The sequence below is a fragment of the Megascapheus bottae genome, chromosome 23, assembly GCF_031878675.1.
Source record: "Megascapheus bottae isolate mThoBot1 chromosome 23, mThoBot2.hap1, whole genome shotgun sequence".
Lineage (NCBI taxonomy): Eukaryota > Metazoa > Chordata > Mammalia > Rodentia > Geomyidae > Megascapheus > Megascapheus bottae.
Window position 1 is genome coordinate 19,714,617 of NC_143531.1, and position 27,820 is coordinate 19,742,436.

The 27,820-nt window shown below is 35.9% G+C and overlaps 1 protein-coding gene across 1 annotated transcript in view; it reads right to left on the reverse strand.

The window, feature by feature from the left end:
- Positions 1 to 1,719: 1,719 nt before the first annotated feature.
- Mmrn1 (multimerin 1) overlaps positions 1,720 to 27,820 on the reverse strand; it is a 29,251-nt gene continuing 3,150 nt past the window's right edge. The window contains exons 2-8 of the mRNA XM_090356578.1: positions 24,129 to 24,245; positions 21,654 to 21,760; positions 15,004 to 15,117; positions 12,608 to 12,781; positions 9,676 to 11,664; positions 3,760 to 3,912; positions 1,720 to 2,702 (exon numbers count right to left, since the gene is read on the reverse strand). Of these exons, the coding sequence (XP_090212704.1) occupies positions 2,281 to 2,702; positions 3,760 to 3,912; positions 9,676 to 11,664; positions 12,608 to 12,781; positions 15,004 to 15,117; positions 21,654 to 21,760; positions 24,129 to 24,245 (3,076 nt within the window). The 3' untranslated portion in view covers positions 1,720 to 2,280. The remainder of the gene's footprint in view (positions 2,703 to 3,759; positions 3,913 to 9,675; positions 11,665 to 12,607; positions 12,782 to 15,003; positions 15,118 to 21,653; positions 21,761 to 24,128; positions 24,246 to 27,820) is intronic.

A 27,820-nucleotide genomic window follows, 5' to 3' on the forward strand; every position in this document is an offset into this window, starting at 1 on the left:
CTTTTCTCTAGAGTTTAGGAATGTTCAATTAGGATGAGAAATGAATCCTATTTTGCTTTTTTTCTCTAACACAATTTGAGGTGGAGCTCATTGAGAGTTCTCGCTGAGCTTTGGCAAGAGCACTTGAGGGAATGTGCTTAATGGTCCCCAGTTTGTTGTGGAAGTGTGGCCCCGGAGCACTGGGCAGCAAGTGTCTCTACCTGTAAAGAGGACAGACAAAGAAATCCAGCAAGGGCGGAAGGGCATTTGGCTTCAAGGTGTCCTGGTAAACCGGGTAGTAATAGATGGTGGCAAATACTTTTGATTAATGAAGAAAATGTTGCTACCTTTCAAATTGTGTTTGATGAAGGCAAAGAACACAGCTCATTCATTTTTCCAGTATGAAAAGGTAATCCTAGTAAATGATTGAAAACAAACCCAAACTTTTCCTTCAGACTGAGTGCCAAGTACACGATGAAATGCTTCTATGTACATAGTTTTACCAAATTCAAAAATAGGTAAATAATATATAATTTCTAGAAATGTTTATGAATTATTTATAGTATGTAAACATGCCTCATATATTACATAAACATCTATTGTCTATAGAGATATATAGATATAGATACTCTAGCTGAACGTAAGCAAATTAGACTCACTTGGGTTAATAATTTATATTTTTGAAATTAAAAACCAAGACAGTATTCTCTGAGAGAACTAAAATAGGCAAGCCCACCGAAAACCAGTGTGAAGGCATTTCCTTTTGCCTAGAGAAAATTAGCTTATTCTTTCAACCTAAAAGTTTTGACTGACAAAATAATATAAGAAAGAATAAACTTAGGGAAAGATTGGTATTGAACGTAAAGGCTCACTTCCTGGACTAACACAAAATATTGTGACATTTTGGTGAAGGACACAGAAAAAGAAAGGAGGACGGCTGTGAAAAAAAGTTTCCATCCCATGGCTAACTTCCTGAGATGGTGAGTGTATCTCCATCCATTCATGAATGAATAAAAATTGTTTCCAGTAGTTAGGTCATCGTTAGGTTCTTGACACCCTTCGAGAGCTTACAGGGCTACACTCTGAGAAAGAAGATCTCTGAAACTCAATCGACACAGTAACGGCCAACATAGATGCCAACTATTACCACAGAGGAAACCAGTGCTGTATTTTTCCCACACCAGTGAGTTTGTTAATGACAACTAGCGATGCAATACTAATTTATTTTAAATTATACTTATTTCATTGATTAAAAAAAATCACACAAGTTCCTAGCAACTTGAAGTTGCTATACTTCCTCTTGACTATTGGAAGCAATTTGCTGTTTAATAATATGCTCTATAAATACATGAAAAGAATAAAATTAATCATTAAAATCTCAAACACAGAAGCAACATTTAATGCTAAGTGTTAATTATTTAATTATGAAGTCAGTGAATTGCGTTGGGCATGATCATGACGAATTCTATGGTTTACTTCCTTCAGATACTACTAAAGTAAAGCAGTTTATCAAAAGCACTAAGACACATACATATATATATGTATATATATATGGAACCATATATCTGTGAAGAGAAATAGTGTATTAATCTATGACTACGTGAAAAAATAGAGATGAAAAACATTTTAATTATCCTAAGTTTGAAGGCAAGCACTTAAGACAGAACCAAAGATTTTCAAATATGGTTTTAATGATACATTTCGCAGATGACAAAGTATAACATGGGATAATTATCAGTTACTTCATCCTTTAATTATGAAATAATAAGCATATTTCACACTTCTATTTTGCCTTTCTGATTTTTATTACAAATTAAAACGCATTGTATAAAACAAATCAGTAAAGTAAAAATGAAAGTCCCAAAATACCATTTTGTCTTCTGATATGTTGTTTGATTATATTATGCTAGAAAATATTTGCTATTCATTTATATCTATAGATTTTAACTAAAGTTAAATATTTCATCAGAAAGACTACTACTGTGACCAACAACATAATGCAGCTGAAATTTTAAAATACTACTCTATACTGAAATGAGATAAAATGAAGAAGTAAGGTAAGAGTAATCATGGTCACAAATGTGCTTGGATCTCTGTGCCTGTAATTTCTTTAGGAACAACTCCTTCATATACAGCCTTTCCGAGTATTTTTATGAAATAAATACAGAGATTTTGTCAGGTCTTTTTGAAAGCTAGTTTTTCATTTAGTGTAGAAAATTTCTAACAGAACAGCTGTGCATGCAAAGATAAATGAAGATAAGCTAGTTCTCAGTAAAGGCTGTACTCTGTTTTTAACACAAACTATGTACGATACAACAAATAACCACTAAATGTAGTAACTGGGGGAAATTTGGCTGGAATCATTCCTTTTACAAGACGTAACCAAACTTCCTGCCCATAATTTAATTCTAATAATGCATCGCCTGTCAAGACACTATCACAGTGTATCTCACTCTTCATATTTCCAGACTCAAATGTGAGCTTGTCTACTCCATCAACTACTAAAAATCCAGAGAGAGGAACACTAGATGACCCGATGGTGTATTTGAAAACATACACTCCAAGATAGGGAATTGTAAATTTCCCAGTTCTTGGGTTATACGACGCTCCATAGTTGACAATCAGGTTATTAAACAGAATAGGGCCAGGTGTGGTAATTTCATATGTAGGAGATGCAAAGAATGCCACCATTGGTGCATATCTATAAGATCCTTTGGAGAAATCTGTCAAAGGAAAAATATTAAGTTAATTTTCATGGTTTGAATTTTTTTCTTCCATTGGTATCCTTCTGTCTAGATGCCTGCCTGCCTGCCTGCCTGCCTTCTTGGCTGAAACTTGCTAAACCACTTAAGTCTGTGGAAATCTCATTTTCCCTCGAAGGAAATGGAGCTACAATTAATACCAGTGTATTTAAAAACTGAGATTTTAAAACCAAAGTAATTTTTCCACACTATGCAGCCTATTCAGGTAAAGTTGATTTGAGGTGTGGTTTCTGCTGTCATCAAAGATAATGTATATTTTAAATGCCATACTTATTTTTCATATAAAATTCCCAAGAACCACATTGTTGAACATGTGCAACAAAATAATGACTGTGAAATAAGGAAGAGAAAGAAAAAGGTATCTTGTCTTCTCAATGTATCTGAGCATCTTCTAATGTCTTGTTAAGATTAAGAGGACATCATCAAGCATTTTTCTTTAAAATTTTCATTCAAATCAAAGATATCTTTCTTTTTTGCCAGTCCTGTAACTTGAACTCTGGGCCTGAGCACTGTCCTTGGGCTTTCTCAAGACTAGAGCTCTACCACTTGGGCCACAGCACCAATTCTGGCTTTTTTTCTATGGAGGTGATACTGAGGAATCAAACCCCAGTCTTCATGCACGCTAGGCAAGCAATCTACAGTAGGCCAAAAGTAGCTTGTTTGAGGAGGGTTTGTGCCAGATTTATATACATATATATATATATATATATATCCACATATATGTATACACGTATATATATAAAATTATGAATAAAGTGTGAGAATTATGGGACTCTTGATACCTTTTCTCTGCAACATACATATGATAAATATACCAACAAATGCCCGCAAATACAAATTTCCCTAACCAAAAGATATTTCTACTTCTTAATCAGATTTTCTCCTCAACGCATTTTGGAATTAAAAAATGAGTTTATTATCATGTGGATTCAGATTAAAGAGGTTTCAGTATTCATAAGACTTTTCAGAACAACATCCTGTAGAGGCTGTGGAGCAAACCTAGCACTATCCCTATTACCTGGGGCTAAGGCGTTTGCATCCTCCAGCTTGACAGTGCAGTTGTCTCCTGTGAAAGGATGTCGGCAGGCACAGGTAAAACTCGACACCCCATTTATGCAGGTACCCCCATTGAGGCACGGGAATCTGCTGCAGCCTGAAGATTCTTGTGTTACTGCAAGAGAATCACAACAAAGAGGCTAAAAAGACCTATCATTCTCCTGATCATCCCAAACCATTATTTGCCGCAGAATAGGTACAATGCTGATTGTGAAGGTAGAACAATGGATTCCTACCCTGGATGGATCTGGAAATAGCATACTGAGTGACTGAGTACAGTCAGGCCTAGAAAGATGAAAGGTACATGCCATCACTCCCCAGGTAAAGCACACACAAGTTCACATACGTGTGTATGCATGGTGCAAACCCTTTGAATAATGAACAGAGTTTAACAGACTGAATATCTGGAAGCTGAGTCATGACTTGAATGAGCAGGGGAGTAGTGGAAGAGGGACAATGAATAATGAGAAAAAGAGGGAAAAAGATGAAGACAGGGCATCCTCTAATCAGGATGTAGCACGTACATAAATGAACATGTTGAATTGTATTACCTTCATAAAGCCGTGTGCACATTTAAAATATATACATATATATTTTTATAAAAGAAAGAAAATGAATTCCTAAGCTCAAGTCACCTGCTGATGGACATATTCATGGGACTTCTTATCAAGACCTTAGTTCTGAGATCTTCTCCCCCTTTTGAGGGCTCCATCATCCATAGAATTTATCTACATTCATGGGCCGGGAGTTTGGCCTAGTGGTTGAGTGCTTGCCTTGCATGCACAAGGACCCGGGTTCGATTCCTTGGTACCACATACATAGTAAAAAGCCAGAAATGGTGCTGAGGCTCAAGTGGTAGAGCTCTAGCCTTGAGAGAGTCCAAGGACAGTGTTCAGGCCCTGAGCTCAAGCCCAGAACTGGCAAAAAAAAAAAAGAATTTATCTACATTCATATATTAGATTTTGGTCATCTCTAGAATGAAATATAATTATGCAAAGGCAGAAACATTTAATTTTGAATTGGCATAAAATGAAGTTACTGTTTCAAAACATAAGCGATGAAAAATGTCTTTTCAATGTAGTGTTAACTACTTGAATGTCTCTAAAAACATAAAATCAGAAACAGAAACCAGTTTCAAATGGACATAGCCATACAATGAATATTCTTAAGATCTGATAAGTCCAAATGATAAAGGAAAATGGTCCTTCATGGAACATATCTACAATCTCAGCTACACTGGAGATGATAAGATTGCACGTCTGAAATCAGCTCTGCGAAGTTAGTGTGACCCTATATGAATTTTATATAAACTAAAAGTATAAGGATGAGGCTGTTGTTCAAGGGCTTCCGTGAAGGCAGTGAGTTTAAATCTCAGCACCACAGAAACAAAAAAGCAAATGGTATGAACAGGTCATTTGCTAAACAAAATTCAGAATAGCTCCTGGAAGATTAAAATATATCTTCACTTTTGTTACTAAGTATAGGAAACTTCTCATTATTAAATTGGCAATAAGAACCTTTCTTGTTAAGTATCTCTGGTGTCCACGTGTTTACATGTTAGTCCTCTAGTGACCAAGACACTCAGCACTGGGGATATAATGTCAACCTCCTCTTATAGAAAGCAGCAGGAGTTGCTCACTTTCTAGTTTTGCGTCTATATTATACTTTGTTTTAACTGTCACCTACATGCTGATGTTGTTGAAGGATTCCAAAACTCTATCTTAATGGCATCCAGTTTAAATCAAATTAGTGAAGACATCTTTATTTTTGATACTGATTAAATATATCACAATTAAAACATACCAATAATATGACTGATAATAATTAAACTTGGTCATTAACTTGCCATCTCTCTTTACAGAAATCTTTCATCATTGTTTTGTTTTCTATGAAATCGGGTCCAAGTTTACACTGCACATCTTTATCCATGTCATTTAATTATACAAATACTGTCAAGTACAAAGCCTTAGACTGGACAAAAAAGCTTAGTTGGTATCAGTTTAATAAATGAAGTTTTTTTTTACAATCTGTTGTACAGTTAACAATCTGCTTTTATATATGCTCTGACTCCTTACTACTACTTCATTATTAGCAAGCTTTAAAATTGATTAGGTGATCTTATTAATATCTGCTCATAATAGTGTTCAAAAATGATCTGTTCCTAAATTAACAACAAATAACAAACTCCAACCAAATGTCACCATTTAGCATGCTTCCTCAGCTGAGAGACTAGAATTAATTATTTCAGTTCCTTTGTTTATGGCCACATGCTCCAAATAAGTCCTGCCATTGAGCTTGTAGACACACAAGATTGTACTAGTGCCTGTGTCTTTCCAACTAGACTGTGACCTTTGCTGAAGCCTATACTCAACATTTAGCTCTTACACTTTGTCTTACTGCTATCTGACACAATATTCAATATAAAGGAAGTGCTAATGTGTCTCTGAGAGTGCACAGACAGTGAATAGATGACCACATTCTTACTCAATTTGAATCTTCTTTGGAGTTTCTCAAACTTTCCATAAGGAAAATGAACCACATCATCAGCATGTCTTGTCTAGAAGAGTGAAATTACTTCAAGCAAACCTCCCATAGTCTCTTTTCTACCTTGGGTTCCAATAACCCCTTAAACTCATAACAGATCATTCATTTTCTTTGACAGAGATCTGTACAATTAGTCGGAGAGTTCAACCAGCTTAGTGTTCTACTATCTTGTGCAAGTAGCATGACTAATCTTTTGATATTAATTTCCCTGAGCAGAGCATGACTAAAATTCCTTTTCTATTGTCATGGAATATTTCATAAATCTCAATTAGTTCTGGCTTTTGATTTTCTGGATCCTAATATGCATGCCACTGACACATTGCTCTTAATCCTACGATTAAAGGCCATCAGTGTTCATGTAAAATTTGAACTGGTGAGAGGGCACCTTACATTTTCAAAGCCACCCTGCCTCTGCTAACATTGCCATTCTTTATTATAATCAGAGCTCTATAGGGAGCAGGGCTGGGTTGAAATGAGACGATCTACTCGATCTTTTACAGAAATTTCTCAGGAAGAATTTCACAAATAAATGAAACAAACACCGTTTGATGGTTTTCGACTTGTTCTTAATTTAACTTATTTTTATATTTGTTTTCTATTTTTATATAGCATCACTTTTATGTGCACAGTAGGTTACTCTGTGTTAGGCAATATTTTAGTCCCATCATCTCATTGGTGTATTTATTTATATTGCTTCCTTCATTGAAAGATACCTTTGCACTGTTATTAGAAAAAAGCAATCAATATATACTAAGTATCTAAAATAGAAGAGAAATACCACTGCAATTGGCAGATAGCTTTGATCCTTGCCTATGAGATAATGGGATCTCTAAGAGATTGGGAAGAGGACCTGTCATTTTGGTTCTGGGAGAGTTTTTAACACAGAGAAGAAAACATGAATAATTCTGCTCCTAGGTAATACACTCCTGAAACATTTGCACTTTTCTTTCTGTTTTATCTTGATTCCTATTTGCTCTAAAATACTTGCACTTTCATGTTTATGGATATAGTCTCAGCTTTCAGTGCCTTTTCTGCCTCCCTGTTTACCACAATTATCAATTAAGGTCTAACCTTCCATTCTCTTCAAAGTATTTCATTGTCTGTTTCCCAACAACTCCCAGAAATGTCATATTGATGTTTACATAAAATTTTTAGTGTTTAATTTCCCATATTTGATCCACAGGCATATAAATAGATGGCTGGAAATAATGTTTCTGATCACCTTTATTGTTTTTCTTGAAAAGGAACATTTTTTTATATTTGTTCTTTTTCTGTCACATCTGTCATTCTTGCTAATATTTCCCAAGACCTTTTCTTTTCAACACTTCAAATGCCATGTTGAAGCACATTTAATCACTTCAGCAATCCTTACCAAACATATTAGCTCTCTCCCAGAAGGTTGACTCTGACCTTTGCCATGAGATTATTATTTAGTTATTTTATGCCATGAACTAGAAAATTTTAAAAAAATTTATTTGATATTATCAACTGTTTTCTCCTCCTCTTTCCTTCAGAATCGTAATTCTTACTTGAAGTGTTAAATAAAGCACTGTTAGGAAAAATGCAGTGGAGCATTGCTCAAAACATCCAAGCCCTAAGAGAATGTGTAGTCGTCCCAATGAGATGCAACTACACATTGATTCACATGGTAAGATAAGAGCTAGTGACAGTAAACATTTAAACAAATTCAGCTTCATCTTTCATGGAATGCCACATTGTTAGCCCTTCATTGCAAAGTCCCTCATCTCTTTTGCTGTCCCTTGGTTATCTCATATCGTTACAGTATTTCACCTGGTTATCTGATATATTGTATATATGTGTATTTGGTTATTTGAAGTTGCATAGAGAAGGGGGGAAAACAAGATGAGGCGTCGGGGTGGGGGAGGGAAATGGGGACCATGTCATGAGAAAGGGTATCAATGTTTGTGAAGTAAAGCACCTTCTATCTGGTGAGTATAATGTAACCCTTCTATTTATTACAATAAAAATATATGGAAAAAATTCCAGCTATATTTACCTTGTAAGCAAATACTATTACTCCTATTTATTAAGTCAAAAGAAATAAAAATATATGCTCTTAGAAATTCCTATAGATTAATGCTTATGACAGCTTTATCTATAATCACATCATACTAGAAACAGCCAAAAATATCCTCCAACTGGTAAATAGATAAGCAAACTGTAGTATATGGATACAATGAGCCACTAATCAGTACTTAAAAAAAATGCATTCAGCAATGTGGATTTAATTAAGAGGAAAACAGTTATTCAATGGATTTAGAGTATTTAATGATCAAATTTAGTTTCATTGACATGACATTATATCTTGGCTAGAAAGAACTGCTTGAGGGAAGTTACCCATGATCCCATCACTTCAAAGGAACAAACTAAGATTCCATGTCAGTGAGAGGGAGAACTTTTTACTATATCCTTTTACAGTAAACTTTCTACTAAAATGGAAACTTACTAGCATGACTTTGACCAGAATCATGGTTTAATTCGTGTGCCATTACTTTTCCCATTCTTCCTCTTTTTCTGGAGTGTATGCCTTCACATTTCTCGAAGTGTCTTTTCTTTTTTTAACTGCCTCTTCCTCAAATCCTACTTTTACCTGTTTTTGCTACTATATGCTCACCGATGTCCTAACTGATAGTCAGTTATTACATACCACACAATGCTACTGTCAGTTTAGGTTCATACTTCTGAATTATGGTTCTTTTTTTTTGCCTGTATCAGTATTTAAATGCAAGGCTTCCGCTTGCTTGGCTAATGCCCTATCACTTGAGCCTGCCTACAGTGAGGCATTTTGCTGGTTAGTTGGAAATAGTCATAAACTTTTCTGCCTGGGCTGTGTTGAAAGTATTATCTTCTGGATCTCAAGTTGCTGGATAGCTGGGATTATATGCAGGAGCTATGAATGCCCACTTGAATCATGGTTCTTATTACACTCCATCTATTGCCCCAAATGTTCAGATCTTTATCTAATTGTATCTGTATAAGTATAGTTGATATTTTTCCCAGTAATGTCAAAATAAATTTCTTTCCTTATTTCTGAGGAGATTACTGTGTACTCATGGAGAAATACCCTCTTTAGGCAAAAAAAATATTTTCAATGATCTGGTCAGAAATAGTGGAAAAAATATGTACAATAGAATTACAATGCATTTTTTTGTATACTGATGACCAACCTGCATCGAATCAGATTGTAATGCCATTTCAATGACATTTTTATTCCTTGACTTTTTTAGTCCTCGGGAACACCTTTTGTTCTCCTTGCTAAATGTCACTGAAACAAAACAGAGAAGTTACATGTTACAGGTCAGACATAGCTTACCCGGATATATGAGGCTGTCAGTGTTTCTTTGAGTCCGGCCTATTACAATGGTTGTCAGATTCACTGTTGGTTTCTTAAACAAATTATTAGGTTTTTTCTGCAATTTTACTTGCTTCTGAAACTTGATAACATTTGCCAGACCATCAGACAACAATCGGTCAATGTACCAAGTTAAGTTTGACAGGGCAGTTTGAGTTTTTATTTCAATGATTGAATCCAGGAGTTCCATGAGACCTTTCTGAGAAAGCTGACTCCCCGGCCCGGGACCGTTGATCCACTTGGAAAAGGTTATGTTCCATTGAGATACATCCACAGAAGAGTTGTGGCACATTGCTAATAGCTCCTGGACAGTTTTGTTAAGCAAAGAGAAACCAACTGAAAGACGAATGGATTTTGCTTCCAGTGCCTTAAACCTGGAATTCAATACCTGCAGTTGAAGAGCTTGCTCTCTCTCACTTGTGGCCATATTACCACCTTTTTTAAGTGAAATGTAGTAAGGTATGAGTGTCTGTGTCACTTTAGATTCCATGCTTTGCAGTCGAGTTTCAAACTTTTTAGAAATGTTAGTGGCTGAGATGATGTTTTCTTCCAAACGAGTCATGTTTTGCTGGTAGTTTTTCATTTGGGAGACAGTTTCGTTGAGCATTTGATAAACCTTGTGAAGGCTGGACTGTTTGTGTTCCTCATCTTTAGGAATATTTGTGAGGGCCTTAGCAACTTGCAGAATGAACTTGTATCTCTGGTCGTCATTGAGCAAAATCTGGATGGAATCATTCAAGCGTTGGAACTGAGAAATAAATGTCAAAATGGTTTCCATATTTTTGTTACACGCACGATGGCCTTCCAGATTATACTCCATGCGTAAAGTCTCTTTGCGCACATAGTTATCTTGAACAGAATCAATGGCATTATTTATGATTGTCATTGTCTTATTTAGTCCATCTTCCATTTCCATGGCAAATTCACCCAGGCGTCTTTCAAAGGAAGCACCACGAGTCTGCACTTCACTCCTAAGTAAATTGTGTCTTTTAGTCAGCTCTTTGAGGAGAGAATTTAGAGTGTTGACAGCACTAATCAGATTTTCTACTTTTTTCCTTGTGGCCACTGCTTCTCTGGGTTGCTCTAGTGTGGTCACCTGTCTGAGGGACGCCTCCTGCTCAAGCAGAGGTTGCAGCAGCTCCATGTCATGGGTCAGATCGTTCAGCTGCTCGTTCATTTGGTCCATCTTGCTGTCCATTGGGAAGAGAACCTCAGCTAAGGTTTGGTTTAACACTAGCAAATTCTCCTCTGTGTCTCTAAGCTGACCCTTAAAATCATTTCTGCACCTAGATAGCATTTCTTCACATTCACCCTTCATAGAGATTTTCTCCAGCTCCAGACCAATGGTGAGGTTCTTAATCTTGCTCTCTTGGATGTGCAAATCGTCAGACATCTGTAACATCATCAAAGCTTGCTTATTTATCTTCTCCTGTAGAGCAGTCATGTGTGCAGTGACATTATAGCTTACAGATTCAGCCACTGCCACATTTTTCTGTTCTGATCCTTCTTTAGTTGATAAGAACTCTTCCTGTACTTCCTTCACCTTAGAAAAGGTCTTTTTGAGTGATTCGTAATACAAAACATTCCTGGCGTGTTCCTGTCTCAAGCCCTCTTCTAACTGAGTCTGCTTTGTTTCTAGTTCTTTAATAGGCTTCTCACATGTAAAAGTCATTTCTTGCTTTACATTCACTATGCGGTTTTTCAGATCAATGATCTCAGTCCAAGTGGGCCTACTGTTTTGCATTAAAACTGAGTTTTGCTGGATTGCCAGTGAAACCACAGATGCATTCACTTGTTGAATGAGGTGCCTGGTGGTTTCTAGCTCCTCTGAGAGGCTTGATACAGTCTTGAAGAGCTGAGCCACCGTTTCTTGCATGTCATTTTTAAAGACTTTGAACTGTTCTTGTACTATATCCTTTACCAGCTCTGTAATACTTTTGGATTTTAGACCTAAAGAGATGATAAAATACATAAGTATTAAAAATTTAGATATTGCTAAGAAGATTTTTTTAAAGCTGGAGGACTAGAAAACTAGTAATGTACTAAGAAAAAGAATTCAGCAGCATATTTATTGGTTGTATATTTATTAGAAGGTGATCATCTGAACTGATGCATCTGAGTAGAGAAAGAAATCAGAAAAAAACAAAACACTAGAACCATAAGTCCATAGACCAAAGACAGGAACTTCAGGATTAAATCCTTCTATGAAAAAAATCTAGTTCTCTTATTCAATTAAAATAAATGTCTTTGAGCATTTTGCTTTAAATAACACTGGTTGTTGGTCCATGACCATTTTATTTCTAGTAATTAAGTTCTAGAGTTCATAAAAGTTTGTTTTAAGCTCCCAAAGCTAATAAACAGACCTCTTGAGATGAAGAAAATGATGAATATTCATAATATTTAACTAATGGCTTATGATAACAATAAAATAATGAAATATAGGTTGGAAAATCACAGAACAAGTAAATCTCAATTAAAACAGGAATTCACAATATGCTTGATTATCCTAATGTGCCATTAATTTTAACAGATGGAGAGGAACTCAAATTTGTGTCTTCAGTGTAAGAAAACATGGACTGATTACATACTTGAAAGGAAAAAGAAAGAAAAGGAAAACAGTCCTGGAGTATTCCAAATGGTTTAAATAAGAAACCAATATTTGAAAACGTAAAAAAATATTGTTCTTTACAGGAACACTACCAAAAAATATAAGAAACCCCTAGAAAAGCATTTCAGGAGTTGGGTAATATTGAAAACATCTCATTTAAAACATGCCTTAGATTTCCTTACCAACCAACATGAGACAAAGATCCCAAAATGACGTGAGGAGATAAATGGATTATTTGCCTTTTGCTTTAGTCAAATGAGTAATTTTCTTTTATTTCATCCTTACCTTTTAGAAAAGATTGATATTCTCTCCCTTTATCTTCACTGATTTTCTCTTCCAAGGAGAAGTACATGTTCTTTACATTATCAACAGCCAAAGAGATATTGTCTACTTTCTTCTGCAGAAGACTCAGCTTCATATCCTCTTGGGTCATCTGGGCAGTCAATTTTTGCATCACAGCTAGATGTAGAAGAGGAGACAATTGGCAACATTAAAGTTCTTGTTAGTCAACTGCCAGTGGTTTGTGTTGTTATCCTAGCTACTTAGGAGGCTGAAATTAGGGGGATTGATGTTTGAGGCTAGTGTGTCTATGTGTGCACAAAACACACTAGTACTGGGGCTTGAATTCAGGGCCCTGAACTCTTATTTGGCTTTTTCTGCTCAAGGCTGACACTCTACTATTTGAGTCATAGCTCCACTGCTGGCCTTTTCCTGGTTAATTGGAGATCACAGGGGGTTTTTTGGTTTGGTTTGGTTTTGTCTGTCTGTGCTGGCTTCAGACCTCAGTGATCTCAGTTTTCTGAGCAGCTAGGATTACAGGCATGACTCTAGTCTTAAGGGATAGCTGGAGATTGTGATATGCATCTTTCATTCCCGCTGTGTGGTAGGCTTAGATCAAGAGGAGTATGGCTCCGGCCTAGCCTGGGAGGGAAAAAAAAAGTTTGCAAAACGCATCTTCCCATAAAAGTGTTCATTGTGGTGGTGTGAGCCTGACATTCTAGCTATGGCAGACAGAATGAACGGAATCGTCCTGATTACGTCCAACAGAGACAAAAAAAAAATAAAAAGGGTCACTATCTCAACAATAGCAACAACAAAAAGAAATAAAGTGTGGTTCATTTGGTTGAACATCTGTCCAGAAAGCAAATATCCCTGAATTCAATGCATAGTACTGCCAAAAAAAAGGAAGAAAGGAAGGAAGGAAGAAAAGAAGGAAGGGATGGAGGCAAAGAGGGAATAAAAGGAAGGGAGAAAAGAAGGAAGGGAAATAAAAAAAGAGATATGTGCTTAGAAACACTGGGTTTTATGATAGGTCTAAAGAAAATTTAAATAAACCGTGTTTGTACTAATATACTTGAGAATATAGATAGTTACTAAATGCCTATTGGCTATTAACGGAAAGAATGTTACAATATCATTGCTTTCGGAAGTGTTGTAACTTTCTCCAGAACTGTGAGTCTTTGTTTTTAAACTCCAGGAGTTTATGGTCACATTATGAATAGGCAGAAATACTGAAGACTAGAAAACCTGCCTGAGGCCACAGAGCTAATGGCTGAGCTGCTTCTAAAGCCAAAGTATTAGGTAGGTGCTGCAGCATCCACAGACACAGTCCTTCCTGTGTTCTGAGTGTAGTGTTTACTGGGGAATGTCTTTAATAAGAATTAAATAGACAGAATTTAGATTAGATTGAATCATTTTATAAAGCAATGTCACTGTCTCCTTGAATGTACACATTAATAATTCAGAACTTGAACATGGTGGCAATGCTAAGGCCCAATCCCTTAAATAAAGAATTAGAGGGTAATTTCTAAGGCATATCCTCCTACATTTGAAAAGCTATCCCGTTAGGTTACATTTCTTAATTTAAGAGCCTTGTCTAGAAGGAAGAGATTTTGGCAATCAATTCTTTTGCGTTTTTACAGGCTAAAGTTGTCTAAAAAAATGGCAAAGACTGGTTATTGGTAGGGTGGGAAAATATATACATATATATGTATACATATATATATACATGTATATATCCATATATCCATATATATTTTTCATCTATCTATCTATCTATCTATCTATCTATCTATCTATCTATCTATCTATCTATCTATCTATTGACCATGCTGGTATTGGGACTTGAATGCTGTTCCTTTGCTATTTTGTTCAAGGTGGGGATGTTTTAGCTCTACTTTCAGCCTGTTGGTGATTAACTGCAGGTTAGCATCTCACAGACTTTCCTATCCAGGCTGGCTTTGAACCTCCCTCTTCCTATCTCAGCCTCTTGAGTAGCTACAATTCTAGTGGGAGTCGCTGGCCACTGGATAGCCTAATCCATTTTTGATCAAGGTCCTTCTTTTTGGTTCTTAGATGTTGTCATTTTTCCTTGGTCAATAATCCACTCCCTTCAAGGATCTCATATCAGCCCAAAAAAAGGGGGAGGACTTAGCTCACTTAGCATGATTCTTCCCCAGCTGCACTGTTTGGAAGACTTTTATTTTGGAAACTTGCTCTTTTCTCTTATTTATTTATATTCCTTAGGCTTGCACACAGCACTCAGTCCGTGTGATCCCCTCACCCCGCCAGCTAGCTATTTTCCCCAACAACCAGCCTGACAGGAAAGGAATGACAAATAAGCAGAACGCAGGGTGTTGACAATAATTGGGTTAGAGAAGATAGTAATGACCATCCACGACCTGGGTCGACACAGTCCTGCTGCTGCTGTTGCTGGAGCTTCTCGGCTTTCCCTCTTTCAAGAGCTGTGTGGCTTTCAGCCTGGCTGCTGTGTATCAGTTGCTGCTGTTCCTGGGCTAGAGAAGGAGGAGGAGGAGAGAAAGAGTGCTTAGCATTAAACCACCTTATTTTCCTCCCCCAGTCCTGAGCAATAATGTGGTTGACATTCATTTTCCTGTGTACTGAGGCGTGCTGGTGGCATGATTGCAGAGTGAGCGGCCCCGCCTCCATGCAGGGGGTGGCACTGGGGTATTGCATTTTTAAGTGCAGGGCTATATAATTCTACCTGCAAAAATAATTACTCAGTATTCCTTTAGGTGAAAATGGATGGTAGGGCTGTTGTTGTTTGTTTGTTTGTTGGAGGAGGAAGGGGGATAGGAGGAATGGGCTCTGTAAGCTAGCGGATGTAAACTGCCTGCACAATTGAGTGTCTAATGCAATATATGAACTGAGATAAACATCGCTTGCTTAACAATGGAATTTCTATTTGATGACTACTGGACATGGGAGGAAAGCTCCAGGCTCCATCTTGAAAGCAAAACAGATATTTAATTGTGTCTCTTACATAGGCTGTTCTGAGATGAAAGGTACCTCTCTAGGCAATGAAACCATAAACTCAGTGAAATTTCAGGGAAAAAATGAAATTATTGAATTTACCCTTCAGGAGCCCAATGAATCTAATAATCAAATTATATAATATTTTATATTATATATATATATATAATAAACTAACATGTGTCGAGAAACTAATATATTCTTTTTGTATGTGTATGCCAATCCTACAGCTTGAACTCAAGGCTTAGGCACTGTCTCTGGGCTTTTGTGCTCAAGGCTAGTGCTCCAGCTCCACTTCCAGCTAATTGGTGGTTAATTGAAGAGTCACAGTCTCACAAACTCTTCTGCCCCAGCTGGCTTCAAACAGGGAGCCTCAGATTTGTAGCATGACAGGCATGGAACACTAGCACCTGGTATAAATAATGTATTCTTCTGCTTTGATTTATCAATTAATTGGTGTTGGAGAATTAGTGGACTAATATTTGACCATTACCCCTTCTCCTTTCCATGAATATCATTTTCACATAGAATCTGAGGTCCAAACAGTACAAGAGCGAGGACTCAATACTTGCATACCCAATGCTATGGACATGGTATTGGAAATATAAACACAACTACACAGACATAAAAATCTATGACTCTGTAGACATAATGTTTTATTGCATAGATTAATATGTATCTATGACATACAAACCCTCAGCCTAATTTTAATTATATTCTAAAATGTAAGTGCCGGTGATTGTATATAGAGATTCCCTTCTTGAATACTTGTGTGTTAAACATGTCATTTGAAATATGATATAAAAATCAATAAATTCGTTAATTAAAAAAAGAAAAAAGTTTTTAAAGCCAATGACTTAGCACGGAAGTATAGAGTGAACAAGGGACAACATCAGACGAAAGAAAAAAATAAAATTGAAAAGTATAAAAAGTAATAGACAAAGTTACCAAGTAAAAGTCTTTACTTTTACTTACACATTCTGCTCTAATGGTTCTCTTCTTTCCATGGGAATATGTGTATAATACATGTTTTACATGAAAAAACAAGCAAACTCAGTTTTCTGAGGTTTTTAAAAAGGCTGATTCGGAAGAAAATGTAATTAGCCATTAACGTATAAAATGATTTTTAAAAAGTGAATGTGACTGTGTTTGCACACATATGTGTGAAGGTAAACTTTGTGAGAAAAATTGTACTACAAATAAAACAACTATGTTTTAAACCTCACACAACCTCCTTGGAGTCCAGTTTCCATGTGATTCCTTTAGCTCTAGAACCACTGGCCAGGGGGCCCTACCAAGGCTGTTCAAAACCTGAAATGCCTGTTTTACAAATGCAACCGTTCCTGTTATCTTTTCTTGGCTCTGCTTGTCAACAGGAGTTCAGTTTGTGCACTCTTCCTAATGTATTGCCTGGGGTTTAACCAGAGGCTGGGAAAAGCTGATGGAATCTGTGACAGGGTGGTCAGTGGCTGTCCTGTGATCAAGAACCTGGTTGTTCAATGATTCATTTTTCTTTTAGTTCAGCAATCTTTCTATCCTCCAGATGTGTTCTCTCCTACCAAGGACCATCTCTGTTTTCTAAGCAGTCTATCTCCTTTCATCCGAACGCATGGATTTTATCTTTATTCCATAAGATGTAGAGTTCTGTCCCCCTTTTCTGTTTATTCTAAGTGATAGGTTAACAGAAGAGGAGGTTTTCTTTAAATCAATAGACTTTTGAAGATCTTTGTGTCCTTCAGATATTTTTAAAATGCAACATGCAGTAGTTTTAAATGGGACTCCTTTTGTCTTATCTTCTAATGGGACTATTAGTTTCTTTTTTCTTTTCTTTTCTTTCCTCCTGCAAGAGAAATTCTAACTTTCATGGACTGAGGACTAAAGGAGCCAGGTCAACAAGTCAGTGACAGGAAACACAACTTCTTTATTAGGTGCTTTCCTGCCCCCCTTTAATTAGACAGGCTTTATGTGTATGTCTCTCCACGCACACCCCTTCTAGGCCTTTAAGCCATATGGAGGAAGTCATTAATGGCAGCTCAGTAATGAGGATGTTTCTCTCCCACTCAGCTGCCAGAAAACCTTCCTCTGTGGCTTGACAAGACAGATGTCCGGCTGACCTTGCAATATCCAGCGATTATTTACTGAGAGTTACTCGTTCTATTGAGGTAGTTCAGGTACATGGTTCAGGCAGAAAAAGAGTTTGTGGGACAGCAAACTGCAGGCCTGTGCAAGATGATGTGCTCAGAGACACAAGGGAAGGAAAAGAAGAAAAAGAGAGAGAAGACTCTTGTTCAGCCGGATTATATGGGGAAAGGCAGGAGGCTGGACCACAGCAGATGTGGAAGTGACCTCAGGGTCTAGGGAACCTCTCACTGTATGACCCAAGCAATCCAGGATGTGACCTCAGAGGATGAGGAAATGACTGCAGGGTGTGAGGAAGTGACCTCAGAGCATGTGATCTTTTATTGAACTCACAATCAGGTGATTAACAATCAGGTAATTACTGACTTCAGGCAGGTAAAGGAGGAGGGTGGATGAGCTGTTCTCCCAGGCTGAACTAACAGTACCTTAATGCAGAGCAAAGGCAGAGGAACCCTTTTCTCTAGTTAAATGCATGGCAGTCTAACCAGAAGAAATGCTCATCAGAAGAAATGCTCTTTACTTAAAAAAAATTTTAAAGCATTAAATGAACTTAACAATTTGTTGGGGAAGGGTATCAGAAAGGGACAATGTAGGAGAAAATAAATGAGGGATAACACTGTTCAAAGGGAAATATACTCATTACTTGACTTACATAACTGTGACCCCTGTATACATCACCTTTACAATAAAGTTAAAAAATGAAATAAAAAATTTAAAAAGTATTGCACACTACTAGGGAGTTAGCAATTCAAAAAAACAGAAATATAGATTTGTTTTTCCTTTTAAAAACCATAATTTTCAGCTCCTGTTGTTTGGGATTCATCTTACAATGATTGTAGAAGGCTATTATCAAAAATGTTAGAATAGGTGCTTCAGAATGTGTTGAATTATTTCACAGCATTTTCAAATTAAAAAACGTGTGTCATATATTTATTATAACATATGGTAGAGTTATTTCAAAACCTATGTATGCTCCTATCTTTTTCAGTAGTCATAATATCTGTGTTATGTTTCAATAAATATTATTTTATTTTACTTGTGTTACTGTAATTTACTTGTATAGATAACTAAAGTAAAGCAGACTATACTGTTAATATATTAGCAAGAAATTTCTCCTTATCTTCTCTAATTTGACACTAGTTGAATATAAATTTCTTTTTCCTTTGTGACCTAACAGAAAGCCATCATTTTCCTGTGTCACTTCAGAATATTTTAGAGACATCTGCTGGAAAGGTACATAACTGCAAATTTTATAAAAGAGGTTTTTTAAGTGGTACATTACTTCTGGTATATCAGAAAATGCCTGAAATAACATGTTACAAAATTGAACCCCTTCATTCACACCCTATTGTTTCTTGCATATTTAAGCAGATTATCATAAGGTAATATAAATTAAAAAGAAGTCGGTATTTTATATTCTGAAACTTGCTTTGTTTGTGAGGAAGTATCTTATTGGGGAGAATGGGATGTGGTACTTTGCAGATTTTCTGTAAGTGAAATAATCTTGTTATTTGAGGGACTAGTCCTGAAGTAACTGTCATGATATTTCAGGTTACTGCAATCCTTTAGGGGTAAGGTAGAGATTTAAAGTGTCATCAGCCCTCATCTTCTCCCCCCCCACCCCCGCCCCTCCACTGACCTCCACATCATTCTTACCACCTCTGAGGCAGCCTGTGATAGGAGATGGCTTGGCATTATTGTCACACACACACACACACACACACACACACACACACACACACACACACACTGTTTATTCTTGCAGGAGACAATTTACTAGATAAGAATAAAAAGACGGTGGCAATTTATAAAGTGTTGTAGAAAGAGTGGGAGAGGGCTTAGCAGGTATTTGGAAAGATACCAGAAGGAAGGAGTGTATAAAAACAAGAACAAAAGGCCAGGATGGAGAAAATGAAGATGACCCAGGGGAAAAAATATAACAATTCATGCAGTAATACAAAATTCACCAGTTCTTATGGACCTGAGTAAAAGTAAGAAGGAACTAAAGAGAAGGATAGGGAGAGCAGAGTGGCCAGCTTTGGGAATCAAATCTGTTTTAGAATTTCTGATGTGGCCACAGGACACACTCAGCACCACCGACCACCATGGCCTTGTTCCCATCATAGATTTCAATAGAAATGCAAGCTTTGCACAACAGAATAATCGGTAGTTATTTCAGTATAGAGTAGATCTCCTTGTATGACTGGAACCCAAGCAGTGAATTCTTAATCTAGTATTCATAATACCTATAGACTATTTCTGATTTAAAAACACTGAACTCTAGACATACATCACTCAAAGTAACCAATATAAAAAAAGCCACAACAGAATCAAGCAGCTGGAGATCAGGACATTTTTTTGGCCCAAAGATGCTACTCATACATATATGCATATGTATAGAGAGGGAAAGAGAAAAGAAAAATATTCAGAAAATATGAATGGCACTATTATTTCTTTAAAAATTAAGTGTTTGTTTGCAAAGTAACTTTTAGGAAGATAAGATACAGACAAGAAACAAATGTGTTTCAACCTGTGACTACATTCATGGGATACATGATAAAAGTGCTTTGAAAACAGGGCTGTCTTGGATCTTTTGAAGAATATCGGATAATTCCTTATTTTCGGCCCAGATCACATTCTCTTTATAGTTTTTTTAACTGATCATAGGGCAATTTATATTTGTGCTATGGTGTGAAAGTACATTGGATTTCTGTATATACTCTGACATTCAAACCAGACCCAAAGCAAATTCCATCGAAGTAAAATTCTCTTACAGATGCTGAGCACACAGGCTAGCAAAACCATGTATAATATCCCTGATGAAACCGCAAGAGGCCTAGAGCTTTCATATTATGATTTTCTTTTTCTTAATGAGAATGATAATGGTTTCTCCACACTTGCATTAATTTTTAATCAGAGTCTCATATGCTCTTGATTGAATTCCTCAACACTGTTAATATCCTTCCATATAATGTTCATTCACCTAAAATATGTATGCCGATGCCATATTTTATTTTTCAAAGGAAACCTGCTTAAAGCCAAAGCAAAGTAATAGCTCCGTGGATGTCAGGCCACAGCAGGGTGTCATCTGTTTGATCAGAACACCTCCAGAAAAATCTTTAAAATTTCAGGTGAAATAAAATTATCCCTTAAAATTTCAGTTAAAAAATTACATTTTGAGGAATTTTTTGAAAGTCATATTCACGACTTACTTGAGATTTTTCAAAATAAAATTTCTTTCAAATAATTTGGCAGAAACAATACTAGAAGGTATTCTTACGTCTAGAAGATCATTTCTAATACTAATTTATATAAAAAAGAAAAGTAGTATTCCTGATGTTTTAGTCAGGCATGTCTCTGTAGCATTTAGTTAAGTACAGGTAAGATAGTAAGATTATCTTTACTCATTATAAAACATCAATTTTAAAATGGGATATAAGTTAAAGGACAGCTTATGAGACTTTAAGGTGGTAGATATCTAACACGTGAAGTGTTTTAAAAAACTAACAATCTTGCTGAGTACCAGTGGCTCATCTCTGTAATCCTAACTACTCAGAAGGCTGAAATCTAAGGATTGTAGTTCATAGCTTTCTTTGGCAGAGAACTCAATGAAACTCCACCAAAAAGATGAAGGTGGAGTAGTGGTTCAAATCGTAGAGCTCCAGCCTTGATTGCAAAAACTAAAGGATAACACCCAGGCCCAGAATTCAAGTCCCAGTGCCAGCACACACACGCGCACACACACACACACACACACACACACACACACACACACACACACGCACACACACACCGAAACAGACACAATAACTTAACTTTATATTAATTTACTGAAAGGAGAAAATGTAACTTTATTTTTAAGCTTCTCTGTCAATTTTATTCTCCTAATTCCAGTTATGAATTTAGGCTTTGGACATACCTCCTGACTGACAAGTGGGTCCACTGTAGCCGGGGCAGCACTTCCATTGTAATGAGGTGACAATTTTGTGTTGCATTCTGTATACTGGATTGAGTATCTTCTGAGATCTAGAAATGAAAGCATATGGGAGAAAATAGGTTTTTGTTGCTTCATGGTAAGTCATCAGTTGGAATTATACATGTAAAGAATTTGGAATAATGCCTCATATATACTGAGCAGTTAGTAAGTGTTTGCGGATGTGATTGTAATATAAATATTGATCATCAATATTGTATTCAAAACTTCCAAACCTAGACTTCTTGAATATACTCAAAAATATTACTAATTTGGCATTTTAAACCAATGTCTGTTTTACATTTCCTAAGCATACTGCAGCTAAACCTGTTACAACTTATTTTAATTCCAACGGGATTAGTTACAACAGGATTATTTAGTCAATTTCCATTTCTATATCACAGTTATATTTTAAAATATCTTTATTTCCTCCAGATCAATAAGAAACAACTTGAAATAAATATTGGTGATTCTAATTGAAATTAAGATGGCCATAATCATCTCGACTCATTTCCCAAGTTTTAAAGTTACGCCATCTTATAATTTTTGTCCTCAAATAATGTGTCAGAGAGAAGATAAAATATGAAAAAAGACTGTTTCTGAGATGAAATCAACTAGGATAAATGAAAATAAAGTCATATACTATAAGAAACAATCATACAAGCTACATAAATTATAATATCTATACATAACAATCTGTATAGTCAGTGACTGGTGTAAAAGTATGGGTTTTGTATATAGAAATGTAAGCCATAGAGGTAACTTGTCCAAATCATTATTATAATGTGGCTTCAGGTTCTAAATGACTTTCCTCAAATGGATCTGTGAAACATTAGTTACCTTGCTTAATCTCTGTGTTTTTTTCTATAATGAAAATACTATTACCCTGATTTGCCAACAAAGAATCTGAAAAAAGAAAGATAAAATTATATTTTCACAAAAGGAATAAAATTGGAATTTTAACCCATCATTTGGCTGAATCTCACCGTCCTAGAGCTTGTCTATCTACTTGGTTCCTGCTTGAATCTATGGAGGAAATGCAGAGCATGGAACATAAAAAACTTCTTGCTCTAAGATAATTGGTAACTCATTCCTCAACCATAATATGAACTACAAGACTCTTCCCATTTCAAAAACCATGCTAAGGCACTTACCTACATTTTTTTTCAGTCAATAAAGTATCATTCTCAAGTTCAATAGTTAAAGTTCATAGAAAATAAGGAAAAGAACTTTATTTGGAGTTTGTGAGATCAGCTTCATTGTCAGAATCAGTTCTGGGGTAAATATGCCTGCTTTGTCAAACTGAATATCCATTATATATAGTTCATACATAATAAGAGAAAATAAGACAAGTATTTTCTAAGTACTGAAATGGTGACTAAAAGGAGCCATCCATTTAAAATTATACAAAAAAAAAAAGCCAGGAGAATCAAGACAAGTATGTCTGGCCTATTTACTAAGAGCATAAGAAAAGAGTTCACCTTGAACTCAGAAGGACAACACGAAAGGGGATTCTGTAGTAAAGTTTTCACTATTAAAGAATTAACAATGTGTTATTTCTGTCATCTGTCAACATGAAAATTGTCACTAAGGGTGTAATTGCTGAAAGCAGAACTGGAGCTTGAGTTCCCTAAATCCCCAAGATGTACTTAGTTTCTGGACCATGAATTTGAGCTATTTCTCAAGGGACTATGAACACCTTGATTTTATGTATCCTTACTGTGCATTGTTCCAGATTGCTGGTGTGTCAGATTCATTTCCTGAGTTATTTGTATGACAATTTGCATAACATTAGCAGCCATTGTGGCTCAAAGAGCAATTTTAGTTTTTATTGCCAGCTCTTCACAAATATTACCAGCTGAGCTACTCTGACTACATGAATTCAGAGGGTTTATGAAGTGCTTGCACCCCATCTTTGGACAAGGATATTGATTTTAAAAAGTACACACAAAAAGAAAGGGCCCACTTGGCTGCTTGCCATATATAGTTGTGATTAATGTCTTTGTGCATTTTAGAATATTATAAGCCAAGTTTCATATGGACTCCTTTCTGACCCAGTATAGAAAGATAGATATTAGTAAATCTTTAAAATGGTGGGGTGTATTTTGTAAGAATTTTATTGATAGGACTATGGGCAAGGTCAAAGAGTAAAACTTATAGTGACAATTACAGCAGGAGATAAGGTTTCCTGATGCTCCTGACATCAGGCTAAGGATATTACTGCATTGTTCCATGCTATTTAAAACATAGCAAAATGGCACAGGAAATATCAGTATTTGCGCTTTACCTCCCTGAAGACTGTGTATCTAATATGATCCTTTTCCTAACCCTACTATGATTATGCACCTGGAATTTTATGTGTATTCAGACATAAATGATCCTAGTGTAAAAAAATGGCTATTTCCAATAAATATTACGTACCTCTGAGGACAGCCACTGATCCAGCCACAGGATTCTCTCTCACTGGGAATGTAATTGACCTGGTTGTCCAGAATCGCTGTGGGAGATAACCTGGTGTGTACATAAGCACACCAGTTCCTAAGAGAGAAACCATTACTGTGAGGAAAAGCCATTGTCAGCAGTATTAATCCCATCAAAATTATTTTCAGAGACTATATTTATATATAATTCTGCCAATATCATAGATTAGATACCCTGAAAGATTTTGGCTTAGCGTTAAAATATCTGCATAGGAAACAAAACTAAATATTATCTCACTGTTCTACTCAGGAGAAGAAAAGAAACACTACAAGAACAAAAGTAAAAGATTTAGCCAGACCCCGGAGACTCAGGCCTGTAACTAACTAGTCAAGTGATTATGGAAGAGAGAAGAGAAGGCAGGAAAAAAAAAAGTAGCAGTATCTCTCTCCTTATAGATGAGGGGAGTAGAAAAGGCAATTTGTATTTTCTTTGTGAGATGAAATGGTTACATCACCTGCACAGACACTTGAAAATCCTAAATCTGTAAAAACATCTCATAACAAAGTCATGGAAGAGGCAAAGCATGAGACTGCTCATGGCTCAGCAATCCTTAGTCCGTGCAAATTCAGAAAAAAACAGCCACAACCAAAGAGCCCCTGGTGTGACTCATAATTAAGTGTTGCCAGTGATGAAATAAACAGCATATAAAAACCACCAATGCAATTTAAAAACCAAATTATCTGAAAATGTAGGATTCACATCATAAAGTCAAGCATGGCAAAATGGTGACCGACAGTTGAAAGGCAAATCGTTGACAAGCATTTTGTTCCAACCTAGAAATCCTTTGTTCCCTTCCAAAGGGATGATGCTGGATGAGGCAGTGACTTTGAAGTGTTTAGCTTTCCGTGGTGTCATACCTCCTCCAAGCCCACTGCATTAGGAATTCTCTTTAAGGATAATAATTCTGTTGCCTTTGTGCAACAACATGTATTGCCAAAAAAAAAAAAAAAGGCTCGTATTGATTCTTTGGATTTTCCAAGTCACTAGATAAAAGGTTTAGTCTAGGAAAAAGCAGGTATCTTTGGAAGGGAGTAAAAATCTTGCTTGTTGAATACATAAAACACACAGACCATTTATATGATGTACCTAGAATAGTTAAATTCATAAAGACACAAAGTAGACTGGGAAGAGGGAAGAAGGAATGGTTATTATTTAAGGAATAGAGCGTGAGTTTGATAAAATGAGAAAGTTATAGAAATTGAATTTGGTGATGGCTGAAGCCAATATGGGTTAATGTCATAGAACTACACACTAAAAGATGATTAAAAATGATCATTTTATGTTATATATTGCCACAACAAAATACATACATACATGCATGCACAAATGCCAAAAATGTCATGAAAGACCCTGAATATTTCAGCATGACTTTTGCTAAAAATCAGAGAATGCCAAAGAATAAAACCAGGAAGAAATAAATAAAAGAATGAAAGGACAGAGGGACAAACATAAACAGCTGGAATAAGGAAAGAAAAGAGGAGAATGAAAGAGCTAGGGAAGGAGACCTTTCTGTTAAAGTTACTCTGTCAGAAATAGGTACTCTTCACACAGGAAAGTAAGTACAAAGGGGAGTGAATTCGTCTGTTTTTCTACTGCAGAATAAAGCAGACGGAGGGGGTAGTGAGCGGGAACATTTGCATGAGCAAGAGGAAGTAATAAGGAAATGTTTTCCTTGAGTAGAGTCATTTCATGGCCTCATTGCACGAGGCTTTCAACAAAGCTGGAGACTACGCGTGGGCTACCTGCTTTTAGATCTCCATTCTCCCACCTCTAAGCTATTTCCTTGCTATCTCCTGTGCTGTGAACATGCATTCAGTGGAGAGGACGCTATGATTTATCTGAGCTGTTTGTGAGACTAAGTGAGTTCATCTATGTCAAACACTTACTGAAAATAAGGAACTCAGATTATTATGAAGTATATATGTGTGGACGTGTGCACATATGGATCTAGTTCTTTTTGCCTCGTATCTAAACAGACATGGCTCCTTTGTGCTATAATGGCCTGATAAATTCCTCTTAACCATAATTGCTTTTATGTTTTAAATCAATAATAATTTTCAGAAAACCAATACAGAAGGCTATCATCATCATTTATGTTCAATTCAGATAATGAAACTTGGGTCTCAGGGGAAATATAATATTCAAAATATATCTGAATCATAAGAAGTTATGGAAAATGTTTCCAAAGTACTTCAGAATGTTTTATTTTTTTAATCAAACTAGAAAAGAGGCTTTTCATAGTTACTAATTTGATTTTATAAATTTATGGTCTAGTTCCCCAGATCATAAATGAAGAAGTAAGACAAGGGAAATATATATAAAATAATAGAAAGGAAAAGCAAATATTCAATTTTATATAAAGATTCTTGGTATGTAAATCATACGTAAGTAAAACATTGAACTTCTTATACTTAGCTTTTGCTAGCAATCCAAAACACAAGAATTAATTACCATAAGAAAATGACTGTTCTCTTTTCATAGAAAAATTATTTTTCTAGGCATGGTGGGTTATGCCTATAATCTCAGAACTTCAGAAGTAAAGGCAAGAGATGAAGAGCGAATATGAGGTTAGCCTGACACATGTGATGAGTCTGAGTAGTAATAATCATGAAAATCATTATTTATTGGGCTTTGCATTTTCATTGAATATATTTTCATCCACTAAAGGTAAATTATTTTACTAAATTCTTGATAGTATTCAATCTTAGACAAAATGCTAGCTTTCTAAAAGGATCATATTGATAAATGGATATCTAAAGCAATTGTTTAAAAAGTAATCATATAAAAAGCTCAGATTGTGTGGAATTTTGACACTTTTATTTTGTGGCTAATTTAGGCTTTCAAAGACACACCTTTTTAAATTTTGTTTGTTCTGATTTTTTAGTTAAAACTTTTTATTAAAACTGCATTTTTACATCATATTTCAAATATCATGTTCTACAAACAAGTATTCAAGAAAAAAATCTCTATATGCAATCACTGGCACATAAATTTAAGAAAATAATAAAGTTAAGCTGAGTCTCTGTATGTTATAGATACATATCAATCTATATATCAATATATGAAAGACATACCTTTTACATATACTTTTATAATTAGTGTCTTATTTTAGGTTTATTTAGGTTATTTTTATTATTTAGCTTTATTTTTCTTTTTCTTTTTTCTTTCTTTCTTTTTTTTTTTTTTTTGTTGGTCATGGGACTTGAACACTGGGCTGGGTGCTGTCCCTGAGCTCTTCAGCTCAAGGCTACCACCCTACCCTTGAGCCAAGCCCCACTTCCCATTTTCTAGAGGTTAATTGGACATAAGAGTCTCAGATCCTTTTGTGCTGGGGCTGGCTTTGAACCTTGATCCTCAAATCTCAGCCTCCTGAGTAGCTAGGATTTCAGGCGTGAGCCACCACGCCTAGCTATTTTCCAGATTTTAAAGTCAATGGACCTTGTCCAATTTTTTTAGGATGAATAAGACCAGTTATTTTTAAGAAGCCAGGAAAGTTTAAAAGCATAGCCTAAAACACTAGATGACCTATCATTTGAACAAAGAAGAGGGATTTCAGTCACTAATAGTAGATAGGGATGGAATTTCCTAAGTAAGCCTGGAAATTTTAACAGAAATTTCCATTGATAAGGTTA